This window comes from Scleropages formosus, chromosome 2 (assembly GCF_900964775.1).
Source record: "Scleropages formosus chromosome 2, fSclFor1.1, whole genome shotgun sequence".
In the NCBI taxonomy this organism is placed as follows: domain Eukaryota; kingdom Metazoa; phylum Chordata; class Actinopteri; order Osteoglossiformes; family Osteoglossidae; genus Scleropages; species Scleropages formosus.
Window position 1 is genome coordinate 8,888,577 of NC_041807.1, and position 25,050 is coordinate 8,913,626.

Below are 25,050 nucleotides of genomic sequence, written 5' to 3' on the forward strand. Positions count from 1 at the left end.
TATGGGACATTAGTCCATCAGAGGGCAATCACATACATATTCACTCACACATGCATGCACTAAGGGCAGTTCACGTATGGACTGCCCTTTGGACTGTGTGAGGAAACCAGAGCACCAGGATAAAGCCCACACAAACACAGGGAGAACATGCAGAACTCCACACACACTGAACCAGAGTCAAACCAGAGAAGAGTCTGAGAGATGAGAAACCAGATGATCAGAGTTCATGAGTCATAAACATAAGCCTGAAAGAGCTGATTGTGGTCAGCGGAGGCCAAGTGTCTGTGAGCTGATGATGTCATCAGGTAAGGCTATCGGTAGCCCCCTCGTACCCCAGTGTCACAGTGACAGGTTTAATCTGCAGACATGCTGCTCCAGTCAACACTAGAACCGTATGTGGAAACACGACGGGCAGCGACATGGAACCACCAACCCCAACCAGGCGAATGTGAATCGATACTCACTGCGAGCGCAGCACCACTCTGATCTCCCATCATGCTCCAGTGTTTCCCAAACACAAACAAGAGCTGTCTGCAGTCTGGACAGGGCGGTCGGTGAAGTGCTGTGTGTCGATGTTGAAGCCCTCACTGTCACAAGTGTGTTGATGTTCCACAAGACTGTATGTTGCATAATGAATAGAATCGTTCAGAGGTTCGAGCACACGTACTGCTCACGTGCTGGAACGCTACCTTTGGCCAGTTGAACATGAGCGCCCCCTATGAAACGTGAGTGACATTTGAATTCATTTTACGCCTTGGCGCGGCGGCTGGGAGCTTGAACGCCGAGGAGTGTTTCCGTGTCTGCTGGAAGTGTCAAAGTGTCTAGACCAGAACTGATCCTCTCCTCGAACACGGTGCCCCACAAGGATGATCATCAAGGGAGGTTTTGTATCGCAAGAGACGTGCTGGGAAATTCAACACGCCCGTGTTTTGGGGCCTATGAGGACAGGTGGGTTTTTGCTGTCGTAAGGAGGCTGACGGTAGAATGAGGGAACCGGGTTTGTCTCAGAGCTCCACCGAGCAAACGTTACAGGAGAAAGAGGGCACTGATGTAAAATGACGGCCCTAATACAGCTCTCCGTTACGTTTACATTCACTCATTTAGTTAATGATTTTCCCCAAAGCGACTTACAACATAAAGTTTACAACGTGGCTCTAACCACTATGCCACCTACTGCCCTCCAGTTCTAAATCAGTATTTCTCAGCTTAATCTGTTATGGACACAGCCTAGGGAAGGTGTGAGATAACTTGACAGACTGTTTTCTGACACTAAAAGGGACATCTGTTGTGTCAGCTGGCAACGAAAAGCTGCTGATCCGCAGAAACCCCTGAGACGAACGAAGGGCAGAAAAGTGTCAGCAATGCCCGCGTATGACCTGTGGCTGGAGGTTCATCATGACACTGGCCCATACCTTGCTGGATTTCTTGCTGGTGGCCGAGCCAGGTCTCGTGTTGCTGTTAAGCTGGCAGGAGCTGGAACTGTCTTCTTCTTCTTCATCCTCCTCTTCATCAAAGTTCATACTGCTGGAAATGCCTTTGCGGACAAACAGAGAGCGGACTGCAGCATCTGTTCAGCTGAATTAAATTCAGTTCAGTTTTATAGAAGCTTCCTGACAAAGTGATGCAGAGAGCTGAACAATCAAGCAAAAAAAAGACCAGAATATACACAGAAATAAAAGCAGAGATAGTGGTAGGAGCAGTAACTAAGAAAGCCAACTAGCAGTTTATGAGAGATAAAGAAAAAACTCCCAGCAGGAAGAAAGGGAGAAAAATAAATGTCTGGGGGTCCGTATACCAGTGGCTGCCCACCCCTCCTGGGCATTCTAGTCTAGCACATGGGACTGTGTAGGGAGAGTCTATAACTAAAAAAAACTGTTTCCAGGCTACATAGAACTAGTGTCTGTGACAACAAAAGTCATGGTCCTGTCTCAGTCAAAAATGGTTATCGGATCCAAGCATAAAGTGACCAGTCTCAAGGATGTCAGTGATCAAATCTAACTGCAACAGTGTGGAATAATAGAGAAGTACAGACTGGACTTGAGTGGTTGGAAGCAAGACTTGAATGTGTTTTTACTGCCCTTAAGTGAGGCTTCCCATTATGCACTTTGGTACTCTTTGTAGGACCACAGGATCCCCAGCTCTGAGCTGCAGACTGGAGCAGCTGCTGTATGCATGGAGGGCCATGGAAGGGATCATAGTTCAAACCCCAGCTGATGGACTGACTGGGCCTGTAGGTGTGTTGCGCGTTCGCCCCATTGCATGCTGGGTAGTGGGGAAAACCTCACTCTTGCCTCTAGGACTGCTGCCTCCTAGCAGGGGAAGCTACCAGGCTGTGAGAACACAGAGACCCTGCAGCTGTCCCCTGGTGTTATTTCAGCATGCTGTTAGTGTAGGTTATTGCAGAGAAGGAGGTTAAATCACAGGGGGAAGAAAGACGACAGCGCTGAGAGCAGCTCTCCTGCACGCAGGTGGTACAAATACCTCTGCGGAGATTGGCTGAGTCGGTCACAGCCCAAAGATGTTATTACGCTGGACACATTATACCAGGTTTCCGAAAGGGAAAGTTAAAAGTGCCTTTTAGGGAAAACATTTTCGAGGAGCTCTGTATCCACGTACACAAGCAAACACACAGAGGTGGGCATGTGACTGGGGTTACCTTTCTTCAGCATGGTTACTCTGAGGTCCTGCTTGGTCGTCTGTGGACCACTGCCCAGAGTGTCACTGTCCCCCTCCTCTGCCGCTGACTGACCCACAGTGAGGATCTGGATTTGACCACTCGGGTCCTGCGCCTCATCTGGGAGGCCAGCCGGGCCGTCAATCCCTGTCGGACCACAACACCATCGGAGGCGAGGCAGGGCTGCGTCTGTGTCTGCGCACTGCAGAGCTTATACACACTCGAGCGGGTGCACTGTGTTACACTGCATGCATGCAAACCTTGGGATGGTCACTTGTGAAGCTGCATGTGTACGAACATGCGCCAAGGTGTGGACAAAAACAGGCTCACACATAACACATGCACTGGCAAACTGGCTTGCTCTGTTTTGGCAACTAATGTTAACTAAGTAATTTGGACAGTTTTAATGAGATCTGAATATGTTTCAGCATAAATAGGTGTCAGTTTTGTGGCTCGGGAATGCATCAGCTTTTTACTACTGAAACCCAAGATTATGTCTTTGAGTTACGAGAATTCACTTTACCAATGCTTTTCCAGGAGCAAACTGCCTTTATAAGATGAGGGAAGACTGTACCGCACTAACTGTACCAAACTCAGTCTGTCTGCTGGTCTATTTTTAATACACCTACAAATTTTGCCACCGGGTCCAAGTTTCCATCATCACAAACTCTCCGTTCACATCGTGCTGTGTGGCCTGCGTTCCCGATAAAGGAGAAGAAATCCGACGACCTGTCGACCCCTGTGCTTTTAGCCTGAACCAGCACTCCGCCTTGGCTGCCACATTACGCTCTCCGTTTTCCTCTCCGGCTTTCACACATACCAGCCCCTGTGTTCTCACTCAATTAGCCCCCAACACGGGGCAGAAAGTAGCATCCCTAATTGCTCCTGCTGGCCACCGGCACCCGTGTCTCAAAATACATTAAGTGCTTCTTCACAAAGACAGGGTGCTGCCAAGCAATCAAAGCCTCAAAGACACTGACATTTTACTTCCTTTTCTTCAAATTTCAACATGCGAGGTGAAATTTGGCAGATGGGGTGAGATCAAGGTTATTACACTGTGTGTCCTGAGAGGCCGCCCTGCCCACTGGGTGGATATGACACTCCAGTCAACAAAAAAAACGGCATGGAATCCTACGTAAAAGCACTTATCCACACAGTAATTAAAGCACCATCATTTTAACCGCTGCTGTCACAGCATTTCCAAACTGAAAAGCCGAGTGGACACAGAGTCAAGGTGAAATAGCAACACAAACGGAATCAAGTTGTAACAGAATGGATGAAAGAGAGCATGTAGATGTTTGATTGCCCCAATTCCAAAATTAATCACATAGGAATGGAGGACGAGGCACCCGAGAATTATAAACAGACAACAGAGGATCAGATATAACCTTCAAAATGCCTGTGAGTCACATCAAGGTTTACTAACTTCCACGTAATTTCAATAACTGATTGTCCAGAGCAGGGTCACAGTAAACCAGAGCCTGTCCTAAAACCATTAGGTGGAAGGCTGTGAGGAGGTAAACCAGTCCGTAGCAGGGTAGCCCAATTTAGTGTCACCAAGTCCCTTGGCTTGCACATCTTTGGACTGTGGGAGGAGACCAGAGCACCCAGAAGAAACCCATACAGACGTGGTGAGACAATATAAATTTCACACCGGCTGAGCAGGGATCGAACCTACGATCTCCCATACCACCCAAGTGTTGTGAGGTCGCAGTACGACTTATTGCGCCCCGTCCCACCCTAAACTAACTTCCTTTATTTTTTCTTATAATTTGTGTACCGAAAACTTTTCTCCAAAACAATATATAATGTTTAGATAATACTTACAATGATTTACCCATTTACACATCTGAGTAATTTTTACTGTATCATCTCAGGGTAAGTACCTTGTTCAAGGATACTACAGCAGGAGGTGGGATTCATACCCGGAACTTCAATTCAAGGCAGTGACTCTAAGTACTGCACCACCTACAGCCCCCTTATAGAAGGATACACTATAAACTAATTCCATGACTTTATGGAAATTCGTATTTCTATTCATTCAGATCGACAATGTAGCTGAAGAATATCTCAGCAGTGTCTGACAGCCATGAGCGCACGCAGATGTCTTTTCACCAACACTTTCATATGGATCCTCTGGGAACAAAGACTGAGCGACTGCCGGGTTTCTCCTCCAGAGATTACCAGCTATGTGAGGCGCTTCCAGGCATGCGGTCGCTTTGTTTCAACCAACTGGAGACTCGCATGAGAGGAGTAGAAGTAAAAGAAAGTTAAAAAAAAAAAAAAAAAAAGATGAAACGATGGTAATAAAAATGTACCAACAAGGGAATACGGTTCACAGTTTGACGGTTTCAGTCGCCACCTTCCGAGGACAATCCGTCTGGCTATAATGATGACGGAGATCTTTGATGACCTGCTGCATTCACGCACTTCCCTCAATTACAGCAGAAAGCCAGACCGGGATTGAGCAGGACGCCCCTCAAACTCCTCTTTGTACCAGAAAATAACGTGAGTGTTGTATTCCTTATGTTGCATATTAGCGCTAACTACGGCTTTCAGCTGCCACAACGCAGTCTTCCCAAGCCAATGCAGATATGCCTAAAAAAAGCACTTTCACAGTAGCAAATTTCTTCATTTAGCAGACAATTTTCTCCAAAGCAACTTCCATCAAACTCTACACACGTTACCAGCCCACACCCCTTATTCATCAAGGTAACTTACACTGCCAGAAACACTACTTACAAAGAGTCACTCATGCATACATCAGTGGAACACACTCTCTCTCTGTCACTCACACACAATGGGGGAACCTGACCAGCATGTCTTTGGGAGAACATGCAAACTCAACACAGACTGAGGGAGGATCAAACTTACATCCTCTCGCACTATCCAGGTACTGTGAGACAACCGTGCTACTTGCTGTGCCACCATTCCAGCTGTGCATTTAGCTCGAGTATACACCCAATTAAACGTATCATTCTGTTTAAACTGCAATAGGATCATGTTTCCCAATGCATAGAACACAAGACACTGAAAACGTCATGACAGTGCTAAATATCACACACAACACATTTGCTGAAGCCGCTTGTCCAAGCGGGGTCGCGGCAAGCTGGAGCCTAACCCGGCCACACAGGGCGCAAGGCTGGAGGGGGAGGGGACACACCCAGGACGGGATGCCATTCCATCGCAAGGCCCCCAAGCGGGACTCGAACTCCAGACCCGCAAGAGAGCAGGACCTGGCCAAGCCCACTGCGCCTGCAGCTTGAGCCCTGCTTGGGGTGCCTTGCAGCAGACTGGAGTCCCGTCTGGGATGTGTCCCCCTTGGCCGTGTGCCCTGCGTTGTCTGGTAGACTCCGGCTTGCTGCAACGCCCCCCACTCGGGACAAGTGGTTATATACATTATTTGGTTGGATTGGTTGTTAATATTTAAAAAATAAAGTTTCATTTAGCTGAACAAGATCAGTTGGTGGGGATAGGGATCTCTAATATCATGTATTGTAGGATATCAGTTCTAAACCATTTTAGGATGGTTCGCAGTCTGTTTAATCCATGGTCATGCTTGGGTTCAAGATACCACATATAAAGCAATCTGCACTGTAGCTGTTGGTTGACGTCCTGCTACAACAGGTATCGTTAACCAAGGGCACGATGACCACTTTGTGGCCCGCAGATGGTCTTCAGGGGAACTGAAACACCCTGAGAAAAACATTGTCTAAATTAAAGGTTAAAATGCAGTCAAGACATTGCTATGGTTTGTCAGATGCTTCAAGGGGTCTAGGAACAGTTAAGGAGATCTAATGCACTAGATACTGAGGGACACTGCATTGACACCATGGGGAAACCTGCTGAACTGGCGTAAATCCTGCAGAGACGAACACACTCTGGTGCTGGACAACTGATGCATGCTGGGAAAATACGAGATTGCAGGAACATGCAAGTGAACCTTTGTTCTTTCCCTTTTTCTCCTTTTTAGCGCTGCCGGTCTGTGGGGTTGAGGAGGCGCCTTTGGCCTTTTTGACCGAGCGCGGCGCCTGTTGGTCCACTATGACTTTGGCCTCCTCCTGCTCAGCTTCTTGCACTGGGCGGTGTTATGAGGAGGCCATCAGAGAGAGTGGGAGCAAGCAACAGGAAGGCAGAGAGAGAGAGAAACAGGAAGAAACTGGTTAAAGGGTTACCGTAAGGAAAAAGGAAGCAGTTAAGAGGTAAGAAGAAAAGACAGTGTTAAATAACAAGAGACAGATATAGCAAGATTTAAAGCCCTTGCCTTTGTCTGACAGCAGAGCATGAATGCTACAGAAATTTTAAAAACTAATAAAATTTGAACACACCGCTGCACAAAAATGTTCCAAGCTGTATCATTAACAGATTTAATTTCCTTGTATAAAGTCGAGCGTGAAATTAGTCCATTGATAAGAAAATCCTCTTGTTCACCCGGGTGTCTCTCTTAAGCTGGGGCTGCGGACTGGAGGCTTCACTTTGGATTAGCAAGAGCGAAACAGCGCGCAAAGGTTACTGGACAGGGGTCTTCGGCATTTTGTCTTGCAGGGGTTAGCACAACCGCACGTAGAGCAAGTCCACAGAACGTTCTGGAACCAAGCACCTCACAATGGACAAGATGATATTTCAAAGAGCAAACCAAGGGCAAATAAGATTTGGTGATAAAGTGAAATATCAAACAATGGTTGAAATTGTTCTTTGTTAAAAAAAAACGGCACAAACGATTTGTACTGTTGTCTAATAAGTGTTTCTCACTGAGAGTTTTTGGAAGCTGTACCCCTTTGAGAGCACCCCCCTATGACAACCTGTGCTGCTCACCTGCCCAAATCTTAGACCAATGCATTGAACTGCAGCTCAAGACCTCACTCATTCCTGCCTCCTTTTCAGCATCCAGAAGGGTTGTGATGCTGATCTGCAAACCGCTCTGCCTGAAAGAGACTCCCAAAACATCTACAAAACAGCATCTTTGGTGGGAGGACACTGGGGCTGTTGTGTACTTGATGGCCCTTGGATGTCCACTCAGCCCTGAAGAAAAATGAAGGCTGTAAAAAATGGAGCAGCGTGTCTCAGTTTCTGCTTTTAATGAGCTTGTTTAGTCACTTCGGACAGGGGTGGACAGGCCTCTGGGCACAGTGATCCACGATGCGCAGAGCAGACGGAGATGCGGTGTGACATGGACACTGGGGCAACACTGGAGCTGCTGTGAGTGCAGCACCACAGTGACACTGGGGTGCCCTGATACGCTCTCTCTATCTCTCAATGTGACAGTCAGCTGGGTTCAGCCAAGTAGCCTTTATCGGCAAGCTTCTGATCGATGTCCGTCAGCTCTACGCAGTCACGGTTTGAATGCAGGTTACTAAGCCTTAAAAGTTAGACTTATTGCTTTAACTTAAAGGTTTGCTCATCTCCTACTGGCAGAAGGGTCAATGGATTTGGATGAAACAGACCAATAAATTTGGCCTAGCTCATACACCAGCCGCAGGAAACTTGTCGTCCATATTTACTTCCAAAACTTCTACCTCTCTTTGTTCTCGATGACAGGAGCCAGACGCATGTAAAAGAAGCTTTGATTACTGCTACAGGTGAGCTGCGGAAAACTAGCTGCCTCCAGGGGTTCAAATGGGTCCTGTCTGAAGATGCATCTCAGAAAGAGGAAAAGTGAGGCAGTGAGAGCGCCCTCTCTTAGCAATGGACTAAACAACACCCATATCCTGAAGCAACATATGCCGGCTAATCAAATTACGATCAATGTACATGGCACTCTGGGGAATCCGATCAGCAACCAAGACGCAAGCCCCAGTGGAGCTGCCACCTTTGGACGCATTTGATTAATCCAAGCAGGAGGACTTCAGGATCAGTTTTTTCACCCCGACTCAGATTCACTTCTTGCTGATGAATGCTGCAGGCTGTGTTACTGCGCTCCATATTGCTCCCATAAAGCAATCCTCCATGTTACAGCCCTGTTACGGCCCTGAACAAAAATCAATAGGACTACTTGATCAAACAGACCTGCCTATGGGAACTGAGAGCTGTTTGCCAAGGAATTCATACAGTATTTCCATTTTCATTCAGGAGTCTTTCAGAGGCACTCTGTTTGTGCAAGCGCTAATCGATGCCGCAGTATCAACTCTCAGACTGCAAGGGAGACCATGCGGCTTGCCCTTGAAACCGCCCCATTCACGTCCGCGCCAGTCCAAATGCAGTGAAAGAGCTGCACGTAAGCTGCACGTGAGCGGGAGTATGACTCTATCCTCTTACCGTGGTAAATGGTGCTGCTGTTGCTGCTCAGGTAAGACTCCACAAGAGGCGCCTGCTCCTCGGACTGCTTAGTCCTGCGGGCACGTGAGCGGCTGTCCACGTTTGCCTGCACCATCAGGGGCTCCTGCCGCTTCTTCTTCTGCTTCTGCTCTAGCAGAGCACGCTACAACATACATGAACATATTACCACAAATAATCACATACTCAAGTACATGTGTAAATTTTCCGTAAACTGAATACACACCCTAAGCGGCTCTCAACTATCCATAGAGTCGCCACGAGTCGACGGCACCTAACAAAAAGTGGCTCCAGCACCAAAGGGGACTTTAGGCTATTTATAAAATGAGACGTGATCTGGACGACAACCCCCACTTCTTCATATTCCATAAATATTGGCAGTGAGCAGAATGACCCATTTCAACCCTCCTGACCTCTCCACAGCAAGCACATTTTCTAGTAATTAAGCCAGAAATCAGCAATCAGGATTTTCCCCTCATCCTCCTATGAACACCGAGACCCTCTTCCTTCAGCTCACATACACAGCTCTTGGGAGCAGCGAGAGCTGGATCCCCGTTCCAAATGTTTCAGCAGCTCGGCAGCAGCAAGCAGAATTGCCTTTGACTGTCTGTCTCGGAGACACGTAAAAAAGGAATGCAATACAGACAGAGAAACAGAACAGGTTTTGCTGCCATTCTTAAGGCTTAAGAAGGCCACACACCTAACTGTTTGCAAGGTAATGGACTTATTGTTTAAAAAGGAGAAGGTGCTACACTCTGACCCATATACATAGGGGAGGCTCTTAAGTAAGCTCAAGTGCTGTTAAGGTTTCCCCAGAGAACAAAGCCATGGGGGTATAACTAATAGATGAGTTTTTCTCTCAAAGCTTGTGTGGTTATGTAAGGATCCCAAAAAAGGAGGAGGATCACAAATTCTGTAGCCCATTAACAATTAACAATGGACTACACAGAATAAGCAGGAGTGGGACAGCTGGTAGCGTAGTGATAAGTGTTCCTACCTTTAATCTGAAGGTCACAGGTTCAATTCCCACCTCTGGCTATAATACCTTTGAGCAAGGTACCAACCTTAAATTGCTCCACTAAATGAACCACTTGTGTAAATAATTACAAGTTACTTTGAAGAAATGTTTAGCTAAGTGAATAAATGTAAATGACCCTGTAATAATTGTCGAGCTACATAAACCGTTGCACATAGCTTAACGTTGCAAGTCACATCGGTTAAATGAACAAATGTACTGTAAATAATCAGCTACTTATTTTATCTCAGTGTAGTAATTTAAGTGCTGCTTAGACACAGCCCATTGGAAAATGGGCTTCATAAAAAAAACACTGCCCTCGCTACCTTGCTGAACCATTAGCATACAGTATGTCTGAATACCTCTGATACAGTACGTTCTTCTGTAAGGCTTGCATAACTGTAACTCCCAAAACAGAGCATCCTGAGCTGGTAAAGGTGAGCTTATTAAAAGAAAAATTTTTAGTTGTGACATGGGAACTTAAAAACGGGTAACGCCTGCAACGACTCAAACTTCTCAGGACAAGTGAACCGACCAAGAGGGGACGAGGACAGGGACTTACAATACTGCATTTTCATTCACCATAACAGCACTATTTTAAAACATAAAGCTGTTCAAACATGTCTGCTGGAGGAAAAAAAATCAACCCAGTCTTTTCCTTCTATGCTTTTATGAAATTCAGTTGTGAAAATCCCCTTTGCCATACTGCAGTATAAAGCCAGTGTAGGAGACAGGTCTATGACATAGACACGTTGTAAATGTAGCTTCTGTTTCAACTGTGTCAGACTAGCAGTGCAGGGTTTTGTGCTATACAGTTTCATGGTACACCATGTAGGAGCTGCAAAGAACGTTACACAAGATTTTAAAAAAGATAAAATAGACTGATTATTAACAATGAAAACTCTCCAATATGCTCCCCTGCCTGCAGGAAAAAAAAAAAAAAAAACTCTTGAAAGTCTCACAGTTGGATCCTGTGACTGTAATTGTGGAACTTGTTATGGTCTGCATCTAGCTAATGCAAAAATTCACTTTAACATTCAGGTCATGATTGTTCTTGCTCGCATCTTGCAACAGTGTTCTTTGTTATAAATGAACAGTTACCAAATGAACGCATCAATTTATAATGAAATTCCTTCTGCGGGTTTTTGTATGTAACACGTTCACAAAATGAACAGAAACTATAAAGTCCATGTAGTGCAAAAATCAAGGGTGTTAAGACTGAGACAACCTCCTTTCCCAGGAAAAAAATGCCTCACCATGTGTGATCACCTTAGCACTTCTGAGACAGCAAGATACACCTTGGACAGACAGTGACTATGGACACGTCCAGCATCTACATTCAAAGAAACCAAGCAAGAGCAGAGCTACTCCCTCACTCATTGACAGCATCAGTGACACTGGAATTATCATCAAGGTGGACTGCGGTTGTTCACTAGAAGGTAGAAGATAAAGTGGTTCACTGCAAGTGCTCCTTGTTGCCCTTTCTTGATTCTGTCATGGTACTTGAATGGTAAACTAAGCACTGTTTGTTAACTGACAGCCAACGAGAAAACAAAGCACTGGGGAAAACTGGTGTATGTAGGAGCACTATCTTTTCTTTTAGGGATTTCTACAAAGTGGTGGTCTTCCAAGGTCATTATTCTTCTATACCTACTGGGTGCTACTTGTCCTCCCCTACCAGCAGCCCACTGTTGATACTGGCTCAAAATGCACAGCTACTGCCTTGCGATGCCTCAAATATTCTCATCCATTTCACATGCCTTGATGAAATATTCTACCCTTTACACCAAAATCATTCTGAATAAATGGGAAAGGTTGCCATATGGAAGGTGAGACATTACACCAATAGTACTGTGCTTTGATGCACAAACTCCTGATCACCTCATCTGCAGGCCAAAAAAAAGGCATGAAGAGATTATTAAAATTGGAACACTACTTGTAGATGTTTAAAGTAGGGTGCTGATTAGACTTGTGATTACTGTATTCTCAGCCACTGGTGAGTTTCTGTTGAGTGCTGCATGAATTGCTGCAAACATGAAGCTTCGATGAGGTGGGAAAAGATAAACACGAGTAACTCCGCACTTCAGTGCTCTACACAGAGAAGCACTGTCAATACTCAAGTAGGCAGTGCATAAATTGCTCTGCTGAACCGAGGAAAAACATCAAAGATGGAAGAGCTTGTTTGTTAATTGCAATAGCAATCTAGGGATCATCAATAACAGGGTATGTTTTGCTTTTTCTGTTTAATCCATTTCAGTCTACTTGAAGCGTAATATCACTGAAACGGTTCATGATTCATATTTGTAATTAAGCACTTCATAATTCTACATGTGAAAGATTCGGTTTTTACCTTGACTGTGACTTGTCATCAAGGACAAACAGTAGAAGAGTATTTACTGAGTAATTCCATTTGCGTCAGTCAAAACTTTATTTTGTACTACTTTATATAGTATAAAAATATCTGCATCTCATTACTTGGAAATCTTTTGACAGTGATTTACAAAAAGCATTATTACTTTTTGAATTTGCAGATGACTACACAATTAATTTAACAGCTTGTCACATCAACAACCAAGGGGATTAAATGTCTGCATCTTTTGTGGTAAACAGAGTATGCAATAGACATGTGTCTCTATTAACAAACTCACCCATGAGCAGGACAGCAAAGATGATGGAACTTATGAGGAATCAGCTCCAGTCTGAGGATTATTAATTATCTTCATACCATTTGGTTTTAACAGTGCCACCATACCGAAACGCATGCAAAAAGAAATTCACTTATGTATAATGAGACCAGTTTGTACACTGAATGAAAAGGTCCTGTTCACCACATTGGAAAGACATCCCAGTGCACACTTCTTTTCAAATCTTTCTCTTTTAACTTGTTGCCCTTATTCATTTCTTACTTCCTCTTTCAAATCATGCCTTTAGAACAAAGGTCAGATGGGACTGATGAATTGCCAGCTATGGGGAGGGAGGGAAAGGGGCAGACATCAGCAATAACAAAGAGGAGGACATTCAATCCAGGTTGAGATGGCCTTGTGGCTCAGCTCTGTCGGATGCATATTCCACCTACCTGTCTATCCAGCTTCTGTTGGCGAAGATTACTGCTGTCATCATCTAGAACACTGCAAAAAAAGAGAGAAAGAGACAGAGCCATGAAGGCAGCAGTTATTCAATTATTTTTATAATGGCCTTCTCAGTGGCATTTCGGTAAATTGCTTTGTCTGCCACACTAGCCAACTGTGGCAAGGAGTCTCAGCAACACAAATTAGCCATTTACTTGAGTGATGGAAGCAACAAGGCTTCTTTTCCACTCTTTGTTCTCTGAGGCATCTAAGGTCAGATGGGTGCCTACACGGTTGCAAAACGGTTGTGTAACTTGGAAAATTGAACTCTTCTCTGAGCATTGTACAACACTTTATGAAGCCCAGAGCTTAGAAAATGGCTCAGAGTATGCACATCAGAGACAATCTGTACCAGTTTCCATTCTTAGTGAGTTAGTCATGGGTCAATTTAAATTGTTGATCACCCATGGGCGTCATTCATGTTATTTTTCTATTTAAAGGCCTAAAGATGCTTAAAATCAAAGCTTCAACTACGTTTACTCAACATGGTCTTGAAAATCAGAGAGGAAGCTCAGACACAGCATAACTTGCGTCAACTCCCACTTTGCTCGCTTTTCTGAAGACATGCCGAATTTGTTCTGCTTCACCAGCAGCTCTCTTCTTCCTGAGCTCCATGGAAGTTATATAAATGCCCAGGGCTCCCAGGCAGCATGCTTCTCTGAGAGGACATGGGAGATGCTTTCCTGGCCACAAGTGACACATGTCTGAAAAGATGCTGAGATTGGTGGTGAGGGACAGGAGAAGGGAGGGGGTGTTGCATCAACAGACATTGGTCAATGACTGTTATGTCAAAACCCTTCCTGGAACAGCATTGTGCGATCAGCTTGACAATGTTCTGCTTGCACTGCTAGCAACCAAATCTGTATGCAGTGGTCGTCACTGAACAGAAGGAGGAAATAAATTCAGGAAACTCATTAAAAACTGCTCATACAGTTACTCCTGAGGCAGGTTTTAGGTCTGGCTTTGTCAGATGATGGTGGTCTCCTTCCTACACGGCACTAGCAAAATATTTCCCTTAGCCATTGCATAATGTCTAGTGCTGGCAGTCCAATAACCATTGTAAGGTGTAAATATGTATTTACCTCCTTGCAAAACAACCTCTCTAATCAAAGCCTCTACACTGATTGCTTTGAGTCATAGATGTTTCTGATTCTCAGCTTCTGCTGGCCAAATACATCACTACTTTACACATACAATAACAATTTTAATACTTTCATTCTTATCAACAGCTTCTCCTATACGGGGGGTTGCAGTGGTGCAGTGGGTTTGGCCAGGTCCTGCTCTCTGGTGGGCCTGGGGTTCGAGTCCTGCTTGGGGTGCCTTGTGACAGACTTGCATCCTGTCCTGCGTGTGTCCCTCCCCCTCCAGCCTTATGTCCTGTGTTGTTGAGTTAGGCTCCGGCTTGCCGCAACCCTGCTCGGGACAAGCGGTTTCAGACAGCGTGTGTTTTCCTATGCAGGGTCCCGGTGGTCCATGATGAAGGGTGAACACTAAACAGGACATCAGTCCATCATACAACAATCACATACACACACTTTCACACGCTATGGGCAATACAGAGTCACCAGTTCACTTGAAATACATGTCTTTGGGCTGTGGAAGGAAACTCAACACCCAGAGGAAACCCATGTGACTAGAGGGAGAACATGGAAACTCCACGCAGACAGACTGGATTTGAACTCACATCCAACCACACAAACGAAGCTCTGGAAGGTACCAGCACTATCCACTGCTGTATCATGCCACCCTTAGTGAGTTCATGTTAAATTTATATAAAATGTTACTTTGTATCCCAAGTTATATTATTACAGATCTGTTTTACAGAGGCGGGGGTGTGGTGTTGCAGCAGACTTGGCCAGGGCATTTTCGATGGTGGGTCTAGCGCTCTAGCCCTGCTTGGGATGCCTTGCGGCGGACTGGCGTCCCACCCTGGGTGCCCCAGCCCCGCACCCTGCGCTCTCTGGCTCGCCACGACCCTGCTCGGGATGAGCGGCTTCTGACTGTGTGTATGTGTGTGTGTGTGTGTGTGTGTGCGTGTGTGTGCGTGTTTTACAGAGTAACCTCTGATTGTCTTATCACGTACGCTAACGAACATACAGCAACATAAAACAATATCACTCCTGTTTTTACATTAGTGGGTTGATAAATGGTAAATAGTTAAAGTGGATATGCAAAGGGTGTGGAATCTTTATTATGGCTGAAGATCCCTTATGTGCCGACGGAGCTATTGCAACTTTTGTGCAGTAGAAATGTCTTGCATTTAATTTATGCATCTTGCAATTATGTGCCAATTATTTACTTTAGATGTTTGTCAGAACTGACGAGAGAGCCTAATTTGCTGAAAAATGTTTAGAGTGTTTAATGGCTTGGCCTGTTTTGTTTTCTTGTGTTTACTGCTTCCACCAGTGAAGCAGGGCAGCCTTTGCTTTTTACATGCACCAGAGTACTATACTTATTACATCTGAAAATTAAATCTGGTGTCTTCCACGTGTCTGTTGCAACTATAACAAGTAATACATCCCATTACTTTCCCGAAAAAATAACAAAGTAATATCACTTCTTAAAGTAATATGTAATATAACTCTCAAATAACAGACGCAGCGTGCAAAGTCAGCTGAGGGACGGGAGCAATATTAGTTGTTGGAGAACAAGAGAGTCCTACTCAAAGATTTCTCAGTAAAACATTCCAAGGGCCTTGTGAGGCATTTTACTAAAGAAGTGTGAGACGGTCAGACAGCTGTGTGGAGTAACAGGCGCACAGGAGGCAGGTGTGCTAATGTCATAGGGCATTCCCACAAGGACAGCACTTGAGTGGAATACTCCCGCTGCATTTAACAAGGTCAGTCATTCGCAGCTCATTGGAGGAAGAGAGGCACCTCTGTAAGAGCTTCCATCTGATTGGCCAGCGTGAGGTGCCAAGTGGGGCATGACTGCTGTAGGAAGATGAAGCTGCGCAAATTCTCTAATACACCCGAACTGCTTTCATGTATGGATGCAGGAGAATCCAGGCATTTCATGCTGCTGCCAGAATTGTTTGGCAAAATATTTACATATGGAGAAATGGGTCGAATAACAGAAGAACAGAAGAGTATCAGAGAAAATATCAGCATATATGAAGTTTTAATTACCCTTTGCCTGAAGGACTTGATAAAGCCATCGTAACAAAGGCCCCGTGTGTATCAAAGGCATTGTCACTAGCTAGCAAACATGGCGAAGGCCCTTTAATGAGCTGCTCTGGCATGTTCTTGTTCAGGAGCTGAGGAAGGAGACACTGAAGGTTCTCCGCTATGGCCCTCTCTGATCTGAGCTATCAGTGCTATGCAGTTTACTAACAAGTCTCTCCCAAGGAACATGGGCAGAGAAAGACATTAGTGGTTTCAATGAATGGACATGAAACAAACATGGTTTATTTACAGCGTTTGCCTTTTTTGGCCACCTCCTAATTGAGTGGGGAGGTAATTTCTGACTCATTCTGCTTCCAGTTTGACCCACATCCCCTAACCAGTCATGACACATTAGTAATAGACTTCTAATTTATATTGCTTGAAATCATGGGGACAATTAAAACTAAAAGCCTTTCAATTGAAACGAAATAAGTGTATCAAAACCCGCAGGCTTCCGCGGTTGGTGTCAACTGACTGGGAGTTTGTACTTCTGGATTAAACGGCATGGTGTGGGACATTGGATCCAACGTTTCGCTTCTCCTGTTGGAAGCATCGTCAGGGAGCTGCGACATCTTGTAAAGGTTAGATGTGAAATGGAGTGTTTGACGAGGGTGTATCTATGGGCGGGAACATCGACTCAGCAGTGGCTGAACACTCACTGCAGACCGGTCACGAGATTTGCTTTGAGGAGACCACAATTCTCGCACCTGTCCCCAGATACAGGAGCTGCATAGTAAGAGAGGCGATCGAAATAGAGACGCACCCTGACAATTTCAATCGTGAGGAGGGCTTCAATTTATCTAGAACCTGGACACCTCTCATCTCGAGTCTCCGCGCCAGTTCCGCAACAACCCGACCGCATCTCATTAAAATTCAGTTCAGCGAGCATACCTGTAATACGAAAGTAACAGCGCAAGTGGAAAACACAGCGGGGGCACCACCTATCAGGACCACCCGCTACAACCTCCGACCCCGTTCCCGCCCATAAATACACCCTCGTCAAACACTCCATTTCACATCTAACCTTTACAAGATGTCGCAGCTCCCTGACGATGCTTCCAACAGGAGAAGCAAAATGTTGGAACCAATGTCACACGACGTGGTTTAATCCAGGAATAAGTGTATTTCACTAGTGCGGTGGGATGATGGCTCAGTCACATGTAGTGGAGTGCAGAGTGGGGTCAGTGGTGCTGAAGGAGAAGAATGGGAATAAATATTTTGACGCATGTTCAACCAATTCCACTAGCCTGGAAGTAACGGCTTTACCGTAGGTGGAACACAAAGACATTGGCATCTCAGCCAAATAAGTGAGGAGGAGCAGCACTAATAAGTGTGAGCAAACACCACATTCCTTCATCACCTGTTTTTCGACCACAGTCAAGGCCAGCCGTATTAGGAAAACACTTCTATTTATATGCTGGTGGTTTAGAGGTGGATTTTGATGTACCTGGGATATTCTCTGGATCGAATGAAAACTCTGTGTCTGAATAATTCATGATGTTTCACCAAGTAGAAAAACACACTGCAATCACAAAACTGTCAGCCGTCTTGAATGAAAAGTAGTCCAGAGACATTTCTCTAATAGTACAATAAACCTGTTATGTTAGGGCATTCCTAGGGTATTGCTCTGAGAACGTATGCCAGTACTTTGCCTTTACCGTTGCCATTTCATAATGGGTAACTGGTGTTCAGCAAAAACATTTTCACTGGACTGAATTTCAAAAGCCTCGTCTTCCGGAAAACTTAAAATTAATTTTAAGCTCTAATTAGTAAAGGGCAGCAGCAAGGGGCACAGTGATGACAGAACTGTGCAAGAGGTTGCAAGGTCAATTTCCAGGAGAGTACTGATGACATGCCCCTTAACCCAAACACTCAAACTCACTGTCTTCAGTAAATATCACACTGCATTAAAAATGAAATCAAGGCAGCAGGTTTTGTTGTACACAAGGCCACTGCTAGCTTCGACATAATAACTGTAGGAAATTACCGTGCTAATTCGCTCTATGAAAGGTAGTACCGTTCCTTTACACCCAATCCCCACTAAATTACTGAAAGCCACATTTTCCATACTTGCAGAACCTATTGTTAATATTGTTAATATGTCGTTACTAATGGCTGTGTTCCGAAAGCTTTCAAAGTCACTATTATTAGACCCCTACTAAAAAAATCAAATCTGGAATGTAATAACCCAAGTAATTATAGACCCATCTCCAATCTACCGTTTTTTTCAAAAATTTTAGAAAAGATCACAGCTTCCCAAATTGTAAAATATCTTTATCATAATGATATATTTTAAAAATTTCAGTCTGGTTTCCGCACTGAAACGGCGCTCACACGTGTTGTTAAGCTCCGTGAAGCTGGCCCCCTTACAAACAGCACAAATAAACAAAACCTCAAGATTTGTTAGTGCTACATTTGTGCCGTAAAAATTAGAATTTGTGCTGTTGCTATTTTTGAGATATCAAAATTTATTTTTTCCAGGAAATGACATCACTCAGCCCCCCTACAACACCGGAGACACTCAAATTCGGGCTCTTGCGTCTGTGCTTTGTCTGTGCCGGTTTGTGCCGTTTAAACCGCGGTTCCATCTCCTTTGGTTCTGAAGATATTAAAGATTGTTTATGTGGCATGTGACGTCACTCGATTCCCCCTACAATGCCGCAGAAACTCGAATTTCAGCTCATTGGTTTGTGCTACGTTTGTGCCGTTCAAATCGTGGTTCCATCTCTGTTAATTTTGAAGATAATGGAGGTTGTTTACATGGTATGTGATGTCACCAGCCCCCCTACAATGGCGAAGACACATGACTGCAGCCCCTCTATCTCAACTATGGTTTGATATGGTGTGCCACAGGGCTCTGTGTTAGGTCCATTACTGTTCTCACTCTATAAGTTATCACTGGGTGACATTATCCGCAAACATAATGTAAGTTTCCACTCATATGCCGATGACACACAGCTATGTTTTGTTTAAGCCTGATGACCCATCACATGCAGTGTTTTTAGCTAACTGTTTTACCAATATAAAACCATGGATGAGTAAATTTTTTTTTTATCTCTAAATGTCACTAAAACAGAGGTACTTGTAGTGGGTGGTGATACCAAAACTTTTGACAGAATCACACCAATCTTTACCACAAATGGTATAAGCTTTCAGCATACAGATTGTGTTAAGGATTTGGGTGTCTTTTTGGATGGAAAGCTGTCATTTGTGCCTCATGTAAATAGTTTGACTAAGTCATACTTCCTTCAGTTGAGAAACATAGCTAAATTACGGCGATTCCTATGTAGATGGGATGCTGAGAAACTGGTTCATGCTTTTGTTTCAAGCAGGATGGACTATTATAATGCTTTATTACTGGGTTGTCCATATCAGACTGTATCCAAACTACAGTTGGTACAAAATGCCGCTGCGAGAATTGTCACTAGAACTAGGAAGTATGACCACATAACACCGGTACTGAAATCACTGCATTGGCTTCTAGTTACACTTAGAGTCGATTATAAAATCCTACTTCTGACCTATAAGGCAATACAGGGCATTGCTCCAGTTTACCTTTGTGAGATTACTGATTCTTATATCCCAGGATGATATCTTTGTTCATTGGATGCGGGTTACCTTAAAGTACATGTGATCAATAAGACCTCAGCAGGAGGTCACTCCTTTAGTTATAGAGCACCTAAACTGTGGAATAGTCTACCAGTTACTGTCAGAAACGCCCCGTCTGTCTCAGTCTTCAAATCCAGACTGAAAACTTGTATGTTCACTCGGACATATCACCACAAAAATTTAATTTCACTTGGCTGTGTTTCTGTTTTTCCCACCTCTGTATCAAAATGTATTAAACTTATTTGTTGAAGTTATAAATTACTAACAATTTCTTCTTGCTGAACATTGTTCCCCTACAATAAAACCTGCAGTTACAGAAGCACCCCATGCTGACTGAAGGTGATGACCCACCGCCATGATGGACAAGATGTACAGTGCTGTGAAAAAGTATTTGCCCAATCCTGATTTCTTCTGTTTTTGTGTATGTCTCATACTAAATCGTTTTAGATTCTCAGATGGAATACAACATAAAACAAAGGCAACCTGAATAAACAAAGAATGCAGTTGTGAATTTTTATTTTTTTATTGAAGCAAAAAAAAGTTAACACCTATCACCCATGTGAAAAACTAATTGCCCCCTTACACATAAAATCTGGTTATGCCACCTTTAGCAGCAAGAACTGCAACCAAACATTTCCAATAACTGGAGATCAGTCATTCACAGTGCTATGGTGGAATTTTGGCCAAACCTTTTTTTGCAGAACTGCTTTAGTTCAGCCACATTAGAGGATTTTTGAGCATGAACTGCCCATTTAAGGTCCTGCCACAGCATCTCAATTGGGTTCAAATCAGGACTTTGATTAGGCCACTCCAAAACTTTAATTTTGCTTTTTTTGAGCCATTCGGAGGCGGACTTACTCCTATGCTTTGGTTCATTGTCTTGCTCCATAATCCAGTTGCACTTGACTTTCAACTTACAGACTGAAGACCAGACATTCTCCTTTCAGATTTTCTGGTAGAGAGCAGAATTCATATTTCCCTCAATTATTGCAAGGTACCCAGGCCTTGAAGTCGTAAAGCATCCCCACATCATCACACTGTCACCACCATGCTTGACTGTAGCAGGTATGATTTTCTTTTTGTGGAATTTGGTGTTTGGTTCATGCCACATGTAACGGGACCCCGTCTTCCAAACAGTTCCACTTTCGACTCATCAGTCCACAGAACATTGTCCCAAAAGGTTTGAGGATCATCAAGGTGTGTATTGTCAAAATTCAGATGAGCCTTAATGTTCTTTTGGGTTAGCAGTAGTTTTTCACCTCACCACTCTTCCATGGATGCCATTTTTGCCCAGTTTCTTTCTGATAGTGGAGTCATGAACAGTGACCTTTATCGATGCAAGAGAGGCCTGTAGTTCCTTCGATGTTGTCCTTGTCTCTTTTGTGACTTCCTGGATGAGTCATCGCTGTGCTCTTGGTAGAATTTTGGAAGGTCGGTCACTTCTGGGAAGGTTCGCTACTGTACCGACTTTTTCCATTTGGAGATAATGGCTCTCACTGTGGTTCTTTGGAGTCCTAGAGCCTCTGAAATAGCTTTGTAACCCTTCCCAGACTGATGTATTTCATTCACCTTCTTCCTCACCATTTCTGGAATTTCTTTCAACTTTGGCATAGTGTTTTACTGGGTAAGACCTTTTAACCAACTTCATGCTATTGAAAAAGTTCTGTTTAAGTGTCAGCTTGATTGAACAGGGCTGGCAGTAATCAAGCCTGGTTGCGCCTAGTCCAGCTGAACCCCATTGTGAATGCAGTTTCATAGATTTGGAGAAATCTATTATGGAGGCAAATACATTTTCACACAGGCCCAGTTGGTACTGGATAACTTTTTTGCTTCAATAAATAACAGTATCATTCAACAAAAGTAGAAGAGATCAGGATGGGGGCAAATACTTTTTCAAAGCACTGTACCTTGCTGAACTGGGAAATCAAGCTACCATACAGCAACAATGCCGTTACCACCTGTAAACTGACTTAGAAGTCTTATTTAATCTAGAATGCCCAGGAGGGGAGGGCAGCCACTGGCACTTGGACCCCCAGAGGTTTCTTCTCTCCTTTGACTTTCAGTTGCAAGTTTTTTTGTTCCTTTCCTACGTGGCCAGAAGGCGTATTTGTAGCTTTATAAAAGCATTGATGATGTATTACGTTAGTCTGTAGTCAACTGTCTTCTTTGTTTCTTTGTCTGATGTATTTGTTTCTTTGCCTTATGCCTATGTTCAAGCGCACCTGTGTCACTGTGTGAGAAGAGTGCTCTATAAAAATAAATTGAATTGAATTGCTACTGCAATAATACCCTTGAGCAAGGTTTTTACCCTGAGTAAATACAGTAAAACTACCCAGCTGTTTAAACGGGTTAAATACTCTAAGTTAATTTGAATGAAAGTGTCAGTTAAGCAAAGATTTAATCAAAGACGGTAAAAAAAGATATATACATAACACCTTCGTGTGATGGACTGTGTCGAATTATGGGTGTGCTCTGCCTTGCACCCTAGGCGTCTGGGGACTGGCTCCAGATCTCAACCAAATTTACATGGTTACTGATTCCTCCTTGAAATGATTGCAGTTATCAATCTAACTCCAGTAAACAGGCTTAATACTGAAAGCTGTAAAATGAACTGCTAATTTTAAATGGCTTGCTAGGACTTGAACACCCAAAACAGTCTGTGCTTCAGCTACAAAACTGCTAGTGCCAGAAATAAGGTTCTGCGTTTATTTGCTACTCCATTTGTACCTGAGCCAACATGATGCGGAGGGGAAGCAGAGAGTTGGGGGACAGTTCGCCATGATAACAGCTGAGAGAGAGCCCACCGGTAGCTCATTAAAACTAGTGGTTTTCAGGGACCAGCTTTCAGTACTGTGGAGGGATGGGGGAATTGCCTCTGGAACTGGCTTGAACCCCACTAAGTGCCCTGTGGTTGAAGGGCCCCACACAGAACACCTGGTGCATGCAGGATTAATGAGAGCGACTGGCTGCGGCTAGCTGAGTCGAGTTCCTTCAGCTTCCCGCTTGATCGGGAAGATCCATTCATTTTTTATGGCAGGCCCCATCTGGGGTGTGCCAAGGGTGGGGGTGGGGCACTGTTAGGCAGGGAAATGGCCCATGAAGGGCACCTGGAGCAGGCGGCGCCCATGCCAATCCATCTTTCAGTGTCTCCCTACCGCTGTGGAGGACCCATCGGTCCATAGCCTCATTTCATGCTCCAAATAGCTCCTTCTCAGATTCTCACCTCCGATGACTGAGCGACCCACGGGGCAAAGCACAAGCGAGTCAGGCGTCACACTCATCTGCGCGTGGCGAGGTTTACGACTGTGAGCACCATTGAACAGACAAAGTCGTGTTTAGATGTATGGGGTGTGAAGAACACACAGTCTGTTTGGAATATTTGTCACACGGAAGACACTCATTGATACTGTACCTCAGTCCAGGGTCACTGCACTAGAATGCTTGTAAAAGAAATTATAGAGCTTGCATTCACCATCTGGGCTTAAAAACAAACATTTTGCTCTTGTCCCTCTTAGTATCACACTTTGATGCACAAGAAACCGGAAGAACAATGCTCATGAAACAGACCTGCATAAAATTTCATTATTCTTTATCAGTAACTGCTTGTCAAAGGCTCTCAGAGGTCGAGACCATAACCTGGAGGCATAAGGCATGAGTAAGGGTACACCCTGGATCATACACCAGTCCATCACAGGGCAGGCCAATCATATACACACAACAGGAAATTTGCATTTGCCATTTCACCTGAGATACATCTTTGGACTGTGGGAGGAAGCCCGTGCAAGAACTGAGGAAACATACGAACTCCACGCAGACTGAGCTGAATTCAAACCCACGGGGCACCAGCACTGTACCACTACACCACTGCGGCACCCTGGATATATAAATTTAAAAAACCGTCTCTCAAGAAGCAAACCTTTACATAAGAGGCCCCATTTTCCTTTCAGTTGTTTATTCTGGTTGTTTTTTCTCCCTGTGACATGTGTTTTGTGGGACGTGTACCGGGGCGCAATGTTGGAAAAAGCACCGCTGAAACCCCCACCCATAATTTGACTGTATGTTTTACAAACACTGACAGATAACAAGCAAGCACTATGCTTCACATCCTCTTCTCGCTCCAGGCAATACATTATTTACTAATAGGAGTGTTTCTCGTACAGTGTTTCACTGCAAATAATTTGCTTTGAAAAAAACAGAATATCATAAATCAAAGGCAAAATGGTTTATTTAAAAAGACACAGCAGGATGTAAAGATGTTATAATCTGGTTTATGTATACTTCTTTTTATTTTTAGCAATGTTACCATGATTGATAGACATCGTCATGAGAGGTTATTTGATTTTAAATGTCTTCTTTCTGATTCTGCAGCCACTTTAGGCACAGCCTCAGCAGGCTAATGATTAAAAACATACTGGGGCTTTAATGTTTAACATTAGCTGTCTGTACAGCTTGCATTTGATATATGGCCACTATGGCAACAGTGAGGTCAGTAGACTTAAAAAGCCCCAGGTTTAATATTCTCATTGGTACAATCAGTGATAATAAATAAATGCACATATCTTGAATGAACACAGGCCGTAACACAGGCCCACAATGACTTCACAACCCGGAGAAAAGCTCACCAGAGGTTCACCAGGTATATTACTACAGGTTACCATAAAAAAAGGAACAGATTTTGCCATGTGCAGCTATAATGATATTTCATATTGTCAGGTGTAATTTATTCCTGTGCGGTTCCAGTCCACGCCCACAAATTGATATTTGTTTTTCATCTCATGAATCAGGAGGCCGGAAGACTTTGCATTATTTACTATAAGCCCCGAGTAGCTGAATCATGTGAAGTAAATGGAGTAGCTGTAAGTCCTGAACAGGCTTTCAAACCCTGTTAAATGGGCAGTATATAAAAGTGTGGAGCCCCTCCGCAACCCCCATACAGCCACCCACTCTCCAGCTGAATGTAGGATCCCCAGAATAGCAACACACATCGAAGTAGTTCAGAGCGCAGGCAGCACTCCTGACGCAACGTGACCACAAGGGGAGCAGCCAACGGGGCCCCGTAACTTGTAGCAACCGGCAGCCAATGGCAGCTGCCGAAACAGTGCAACCATGGCGATGAGGCTTCTCGGGGAAGCGGCGTCAGCGGTGGCGGCTAGGATGCCATGGAGAGCAGACATACATCTTATCCTT

General features: G+C 44.3%; 1 protein-coding gene across 3 annotated transcripts in view; it reads right to left on the bottom strand.

Moving 5' to 3' along the window:
* LOC108940016 (tubby protein homolog) overlaps nt 1–25,050 on the bottom strand; it is a 73,524-nt gene that overhangs the window by 4,977 nt on the left and 43,497 nt on the right. For 2 of the 3 annotated variants that reach the window (XM_018761768.2, XM_018761776.2), the window contains exons 2-6: nt 13,039–13,090; nt 8,930–9,092; nt 6,618–6,752; nt 2,657–2,821; nt 1,413–1,534 (exon numbers count right to left, since the gene is read on the bottom strand). In XM_018761768.2, coding sequence (XP_018617284.1) covers nt 1,413–1,534; nt 2,657–2,821; nt 6,618–6,752; nt 8,930–9,092; nt 13,039–13,090 — 637 coding nt within the window. The remainder of the gene's footprint in view (nt 1–1,412; nt 1,535–2,656; nt 2,822–6,617; nt 6,753–8,929; nt 9,093–13,038; nt 13,091–25,050) is intronic. The other variant, XM_018761786.2, reaches the window with a different exon arrangement.